The sequence below is a fragment of the Sinocyclocheilus rhinocerous genome, unplaced genomic scaffold (genome assembly GCF_001515625.1).
Source record: "Sinocyclocheilus rhinocerous isolate Xijiao unplaced genomic scaffold, SAMN03320098_v1.1 scaffold99, whole genome shotgun sequence".
Lineage (NCBI taxonomy): Eukaryota > Metazoa > Chordata > Actinopteri > Cypriniformes > Cyprinidae > Sinocyclocheilus > Sinocyclocheilus rhinocerous.
Window position 1 is genome coordinate 1340251 of NW_015670981.1, and position 8704 is coordinate 1348954.

An 8704-nucleotide genomic window follows, 5' to 3' on the forward strand; every position below is an offset into this window, starting at 1 on the left:
AAAAAATAGTAAAGCACTTTATTATTGTTTGTCAGATGCCCAGCCAATATAAATATAGTCTAATAAATGTATTTATTTATTAGACCACCCGTCATATTAAAGAGAAAACACAAATATTTTAGGAATCTGTCAAAACTTGTTTGAAAGCAAAACAAAATTATTGTCATTTCTTAGGCAAATAACAAACTGAAACACACATGACCAAAAAATTTAATATTTTGTATGGCCTCCTTTGGCCTTCATAACAGCTCGCATTCTTGCTGCCATTGTTTTTATGTACTTTTCCACAGCCTCTGTTGTGATTGACTGTTATTGGGCATCTGAATAAAAAAAATAATAAAGTACTTTTCTATTTTTTCTGCCTTTCTTGTAAAACAGTAAATTGGAAAATTCATGGACAACAACAATAATTATATTTTAGCATCAGAAACACTACTGTGACTAAAGAGTTTACACATACTGGTGGATTAACCATTACAGAGACATGAAAAATAATTTTGGTAATCACCAATACTGTTAGTTTAGGGCAGCTGTATATTTATAATGTGATCCAAATTGACAGTTTTTTATGACAGTAGAGTACTATAAAATAACTATCTTATCTTTTAAGGCAGTTATTTGTCATCTAAGGTATTGATTTAGTATGAGGTACGAGGTATTGTACCGAAGCCCAAACGGTGGTGTCGAGCCAATGCCAGTCCCTGCTGTTTCTAGTTGTTAGATGTTTGGTCATATACGTTTCTTTTACATTTTCGCAAATGTAAAACTAATGTAAAAACTCTATAACCAATGTGAACTTTAAATCCAGATAGGTCAATATTTTATGAAGTAGTATTTATCAACTTACCATGAATAATGATGACTTGTAGGTTTCTTGCACCTCTGAACCGACGTCTCGACAAGAACCTCTGAAACTCATCCCTGGAAATGTTTTTCTTTAAATTGAATCTAAATCAGGACCATTACAGGAAATGAATGAAACTGGTTTTTCAAGCATCACAAGTTGACGTCAAAACACTATATATATACTGTATATATACATCTTATCTCACACATGCAGAACACTGACTGAGACCACGAGCAATTCCAGGCAACAGACAGACAGATATGCAGACAGTATTAGATAATCAGTAACAGACAGAAACCATGACATTCTGATCTCACAGATGAATGTGCCGACACTGATTGTTGAATGATAATGGGTTTTCTTTAAAGGATATAGAAATATGTATTGTATAAATACAAGACTTGCCTACTTAGCGTGAGTGGATGAGTATCTCCTAAAAACATTTGTCATTTGACTGCATGACATCAGTTGATGACATCAGCATGACTAAATGAATTTTAGACATTTCTGTTGCTCTTTAATTTTCATTTAATTTGACTCATTTTTATGCAGTTATTGCATCCTTATGTGGATTTACTTCGTTAAATGTCTTGAAAACATTTTTGGGGGTATTTTTGAAATTCAATAAAAGAAATGATGAATAAAAAACGTTTATTCTAAAAGATTTTTGTGATCAGTCATAAAGTTACAGCAACATTCACATTAAAGGGGTTATATGATGCTTTTTTAAAGATCATTATTTTGTGTATTTGGTGTAACAGAATATGTTGACATGCTTTAATGTTCAAAAAACACATTATTTTTCAAATACTGTACATTATTGTAGGTCCTCTATGCCCCGCCTCTCTCAAACGCTTCGTTTTCTACAAAGTCCCTCCTTCTGACAAGCGCAGTCTGCTCTGATTGGCCAGCTGACCCAGTGCATTGTGATTGGCCGAACACCGCAAGCACTCGTCGGAAATGTAATGCCCCTTACCATAATCGTGAGCTTCATCTTTCAAAATAAATGTAAAGACAGAGCCCGAAAGGGGAACAGAGTCGCGTGACAGACACAGTGATGAAGCTGGTATGTGTTTGCAGTACACAAGCCACGGTTAAGACAGCTGACTCCACTGTGAGTGACCCTCTCTCTCTCCCTCTCTCTCTCACGCGCGCGCGCACACACACACACGATGCGCAAAACTCCGCATTTGAACAGTCAATAGTAAATACTTAAACTAATAACAAAACAGTAGCTGCTTCAGAAGCGCCAGATTGTCATAGCAAAGTCAGAATTACCTCCTCTCCTAGGTTCACGAAACGGTCGTCCATAAAATGCATTGCTGTTCTGTTGTAAGTGATCTTAAAGATTCCTAAATGCATCTACTTTCGGAAGGCCAAATAAAGTGCTTTTGCTTTCGCCTAGAAACACACAGCGTCTCCCTGACATGGCTGCTTCAACACTAACTGCGGTTACTGAAACCACGCCTTCTTTCTTTGCGTGCACATTTGGGCGGCATTATGCAAATATTTCCACATAGTGAGGTAGATATGTGGGGGCGTGTTAGAACGAGCGGTTTTAGGGGGGCGTGGCAGAGTCTTAACTTTGATAAAGAATATCTCTTTGATTTTGAGACTTTAGTCTTTGCAACTTCAGGGATCTTATCTATGCACAATCAGCTTGTAACACTCCAAAGAGAAAGGAAAACTTGAAATCGCATCATATGACCCCTTTAAAATCTTACTGACCCCAAACATTTGAATGTTAGTGCATACTGTACATACCACAATTTAATGGGAGCAAAATATATACAAATTTGCCAAAATAAAATGTAAATTTATTCACAAACAATGCATGTCGCAATAATCTCAAAATGGCCAAATACTGGTTGACATGAAATTCACACCAACACAAAGTTAATTTATAATAATGATTTAATAAATTATGGCCTCAAAACAAACAAAGGTGCAATAATAATATTCAAAAGACAGTTCTGACATGGCATTTAAAAATCAGAAGCGCACTAGCATCTAACATAAAGCAATCATTTGGACGCTTCTAGGAAAAGGAACTCCTGAGAGAATGTATAAACTCACCCATCCCCACATGAAAGACTGACTTCTCATCTGCATTTTAGCACATAAAAATATTCTGGCATCTGTATATATGTAAATAATGCACACTGCTGATGGGAATTCCACTCTTGATTATCAGGAGCTGATGTACCAGCATAAATCTGAGCATGACTGAAGTTACACTGTGAAAGACACTCCTACATTTACAGTACATGACACATTTGTGATCATAAGAGATGTCTGAGAACTAAAGTCACACATCTGTTGTTTCCTAGAAACTGTGTTTGTTTGGAAATAAAACATCAGGATTATTACTCCAGTGAGGAGAACTACGATAACACACACTTGTATAATGTATGAAGATTGCACATTTACAAATATCTGAACAGCTCTGTTACCTAGAGTTTGAATCGCCAAGCACTGCATTCTAGGTCACTAAACACTAGATCCCTTAGGAGGTAAAGAAGATAGCTGTTAGAAACCATCTTTGCATATTAAAGGAGCGTAATTATTGCATGTTTCCAAAACAATGAATGACGTGACGTGACATCGGTCTGATGCCAGAGCTGCCTGTAATGTAAGGGCTACAAAAGCACAATCAGCATTTGGTTATGGATGTCCATGAATCTGAAATCTTGTAGCCATATTCCCTCCGACCAGTCCAGGGAAATATTTAGCACTGTGATTCTAATGTACAGATACAGTTCCAGTATGTTTGTAGATGTTGTATTGGCGGATGTTTTCTTTTTTGGCAGCAGGTGGCGTTCTCGGCACATGAGGATCCAGAGGACTACTGTGTGGCAGGTGATGGGGAAAGTAGAGATGAAAGATCATCTCGTTTTGCTCCTTACTGGAAAAGAGATCAACAACATGTTATTAGTGGCAGTATAACTGCCATTATATAAATAATTTTAATAACCTGGTTATATACTAATATATATATATATATATCATATTTTAATATTAGTATATTATTTTATGTTAATTTATTCATATTAAATTACAAAAGCTAAAAAAAAATCACTGGAAATATGATTACCAGCATGGTCAAATTGTATAGCAGTTACATGTTAATAGTGGCAGAATAACTTTCACAATATATTTAAAAATTTCATAATCTGACATTTCTAAATATTTATTAATATTTTCATTATTATGTTAAAATTTGTAAATATTTATAATATCAGTTTAAATTCTGAAAGTTATTATTTATATTACAAGTGTTATTTTTATTTATTTATTATTAAACCTTTTTTAAATTATAAGTTGTAATACTGACTGCCTTATTCCTTACTTAGTAACTTTCAAAATTTAATCAGATATTTATAAATATTTATAAAATTAAATATAAAAGTAATAATTAATATTTATAAAAGTAAAAAAGTTTAGTCGGTCAATATTACAACTTATAATTAAAAAAGATTTATTATTATTATTTTTAATAATAATAATAATAATAATAATACAATTTGGAATATAATATAAATACTAACTTGGAATTTAATCTGATATTTATACATTATAAAGATATAAAAATTTAAATATAATAACATTAATATTAAAAATATAAAAAAATAACATCTAATAGTCATATATGTATATATATATATACAAATATGCATACATTCATAATATATGTTCATTATTATATTATATAATTATAGTTTATAAATGTTTATAAATATCAGATTAAATTCTGAAAGTTAACATATTTATACATAAAAGAAGTAAGGGAAAGTGCAAGGTTGATTGGTCAATATTACAAATGACAAAATAGATAGTTTTATAATTAGTGCTGAATGCTTATTGGTCAATACACAATTTTAACTGCTCTGATAATAGTTATGCTGCAATTGGCCAATCAGAAAGCCATGTAATAACCGATATTTAAATTTTTTTTGACAATATCATTGCAGATCCGAAAGACCTTATCCGGGGTAGACATCATATTCAATTTAATGTGAGTGAAAATAATGCTGTGAGGGATAAAAGTTTAGAGGATTATATTGTGTACCTTGGTATTGATAATTAAGTCAATAAAACACTAAAAATGTCTTTGCAAAAAACATAGGATAGTACAACCTATTGAACGTATTGTACTTCTGTTCGTCACACAACTTCCTTTTCGATATGACCCTGACTAAGATTCATAGATCCCTTGAAATGCAATTGACTAACTGTCCTGCACAAACTCACAAAGTAGACATCCAGCACCGAGTCGTCATCTCTGTCTATGTCCATGGTGCTTTGCTCCGATGTCACACAGATGGCGCTGTCCTCCAATGTAAAAGTTGAGCAGGCACATCTGAAAGCAAACAACAGCAGTGAATCAGAAGAACAGCACAAAGAAGCTCAAGCTACAAATGAAGAGTCCTCAAAACATGACAGATGAATATTGAGCCAAGCTGGTGGTCTCATAAATGCCACAACTGATCTACGGGAATACGGTGGCCTTGTGAGGGAGACCAAAACAGAAAGCACTTCAGTGGTAATATTTCTTATCATTACCGTGACACACTTCAGATGAGTGCTGGCCATCTATATCCACTTTGGAATGTTCTTATGTATTTATTGCCTGCAATAATCTCTTGAGTTATTGCTGCCATGGCAACCAGACCCTTGCTCACCTCATGAACATAAAGCACTATGTGCATGTGACACATTTCAGACGCTGAGGGTGTTCATTAACACAGGCTCACCCTGGACTTCATCAAACACTTTCACTGCCTGAGGTCAGTAAGATAGATAGAATAATTTAATTCAACAAGAACGCATTCAATTGATCAAAAGTTACATTAAAAGGCATTTATAATCTTACTGAGATTTCTATTTCAAATAAATGCTATTCTTTTGAACTTTCTATTCATTAAAGAATCCTGAAAAAAGCATCACATTTTCCACAAAACTATTAAGCATCACAACTGAAATGTTATAATAAGAATATTATAATATAATATTATAAATAATAAGAAATGTTTCTTGAGCTGCAAATCAGCATATTAGAATGATTTCTGAAGGATCATGTGACATTAAAGACAGGAGTAATGATGCTGAAAATTCAGCTTTGCATCACAGGAATAAATTACATTTTAAAATATATATAAACAGAAAACATATTTTAAATTGTAATAATATTTCACATTTTTTCCACAGTTTTTAACCAAATAAATGCAGCCTTGGTGAACATAAAAACTTAGCAAAATCTTAGCGATCCCCAACGTACCATCTGAAACATTGTAAATCCTTAACATTAAGTGTAAGCAATAACAATAGTCATGTTTGCCTTAGCAACAACCTCTAATTAACCTATTATGTTGATTAAAGGGTTAGTTCACCCAAAAAGAAAATTCGCTTGTGTTTTACTTACCCTCGAAGCATCCTAGGTGTATATGACTTTCTTCTTTCAGACGAATCCAGTCGGAGTTACAGTGGGGAAAATAATTATTTGATCCCCTACTGATTTTGTAAGTTTGCCCACTTACAAAGACTTGCTCACCTCATGAACATAAAGCACTATGTGCATGTGACACATTTCAGACGCTGAGGGTGTTCATTAACACAGGCTCACCCTGGACTTCATCAAACACTTTCACTGCCTGAGGTCAGTAAGATAGATAGAATACTTTAATTCAACAAGAACGCTATTCAATTGATCAAAAGTTACATTAAAAGGCATTTATCATCTTACTGAGATTTCTATTTCAAATAAATGCTATTCTTTTGGACTTTCTATTCATTAAAGAATCCTGAAAAAAGCATCACATTTTCCACAAAACTATTAAGCATCACAACTGAAATGTTATAATAAGAATATTATAATATAATATTATAAATAATAAGAAATGTTTCTTGAGCTGCAAATCAGCATATTAGAATGATTTCTGAAGGATCATGTGACATTAAAGACAGGAGTAATGATGCTGAAAATTCAGCTTTGCATCACAGGAATAAATTACATTTTAAAATATATATAAACAGAAAACATATTTTAAATTGTAATAATATTTCACATTTTTTCCACAGTTTTTAACCAAATAAATGCAGCCTTGGTGAACATAAAAACTTAGCAAAATCTTAGCGATCCCCAACGTACCATCTGAAACATTGTAAATCCTTAACATTAAGTGTAAGCAATAACAATAGTCATGTTTGCCTTAGCAACAACCTCTAATTAACCTATTATGTTGATTAAAGGGTTAGTTCACCCAAAAAGAAAATTCGCTTGTGTTTTACTTACCCTCGAAGCATCCTAGGTGTATATGACTTTCTTCTTTCAGACGAATCCAGTCGGAGTTACAGTGGGGAAAATAATTATTTGATCCCCTACTGATTTTGTAAGTTTGCCCACTTACAAAGAAATTAAGGGCCTATAATTTTTATGGTAGGTTTATTTTAACGGATAGAGAGAATATCAAATCCAGAAAAAAAAAACACTGTACGAAGGTTATAAATTGATTTGCATTTCAGTGAGTCAAATAAGTATTTGATCCCCAAGCAAAACTTGGTGGAGAAACTCTTGTTGGCAAGCACAGAGGTAAGACGTGTCTTGTAGTTGGTCACCAGGTTTGCACACATCTCAGGAGGGATTTTGTTCCACTCCTCTTTAAAGATTCTCTCTAAATCCTTAAGGTTTCTTGGCAACTCAAAGTTTCAGCTCACTCCACAGATTTTCTATAGAATTAAGGTCTGGGGACTGGCTAGGCCACTCCATGACCTTAATGTGCTTCTTTTTGAGCCACTCCTTTGTTGCCTTGGCGGTATTTTGGGTCATTGTCATGCTGGAAGACCCATCATCCATGACCCATCTTCAGTGTTCTGGCTGAGAGAAGGAGGTCCTCATCCAGAATTTTACGGTGCATGGCCCCGTCCATCGGTCCTTCAATGCGGTGAAGTCATCCTGTACCCATAGCAGAGAAACAGCCCCAAAGCATAATGTTTCCACCTCCATGCTTGACTGTAGGGATGGTGTTCTTGGGGTCATAGTCAGCATTTCTCTCCCTCCAAACACAGCAAGTCGAGTTGATGCCAAAGAGTTCAATTTTGTTCTCATGTGACAACAGCACTTTCTCCCAAGCCTTCTCTGAATCATTTAGATGTTCAGACGGGCCTGTACATGTGCCTTCTTGAGCTGGGGGACCTTGCGGGCACTGCATGATTTCAACTCATTGCAACGTAGTGTGTTACCAATGGTTTGCTTGGCGACTGTTGTCCCAACTGCCTTAAGATCATTAACAAGCTCCTCCTGTGTAGTTCGGGGTTGATCCCTCACCTTTATCATGACCATCCTTTCCTCATAAGGCGAGATCTTGCATGGAGCACCAGACAGAGGGCGATTGATGGTTATTTTGTATTTCTTCCATTTCCGAATATTCACACCAACAGTTGTCTCCTTCTCAAAAAGCTTCTTGCTGATGGTCTTGTAGCCCATTCCAGCCTTGTGCAGGTCTACAATCTTGTCTCTGACGTCCTTTGACAGCTCTTTGGTCTTGCCCATGGTGGTGGGAGAGGTTTGAATGGAAGATACACATTCTATGGACTGGTTTCTTTTATACTCATAACAAGATGACATTAGGAGTAATTTCTTAAAGTGACAGGACTAATCTGTGTTCCACTTGGGCACGTAACCAATCTGTGGGAGCCAGAATTCTTGCTGGTTGGTAGGGGATCAAATACTTATTTTACTTACTGAAATGCAAGTCAATTTATAACCTTTATATAATGTGTTTTTTCTGGATTTTTTTGTTGATATTCTGTCTCTATCCGTTAAAATAAACACACTATAAAAATTATAGACCCTTAATT

The 8704-nt window shown here is 34.7% G+C and overlaps 1 protein-coding gene across 1 annotated transcript in view; it reads right to left on the bottom strand.

The window, feature by feature from the left end:
• Positions 1 to 2776: 2776 nt before the first annotated feature.
• LOC107734539 (phosphatidylinositol 4-phosphate 5-kinase type-1 beta-like) overlaps positions 2777 to 8704 on the bottom strand; it is a 23889-nt gene continuing 17961 nt past the window's right edge. Inside the window, exons 8-9 of the mRNA XM_016546528.1 lie at positions 5099 to 5207; positions 2777 to 3752 (exon numbers count right to left, since the gene is read on the bottom strand). Coding sequence (XP_016402014.1) covers positions 3750 to 3752; positions 5099 to 5207 — 112 coding nt within the window. The 3' untranslated portion in view covers positions 2777 to 3749. The remainder of the gene's footprint in view (positions 3753 to 5098; positions 5208 to 8704) is intronic.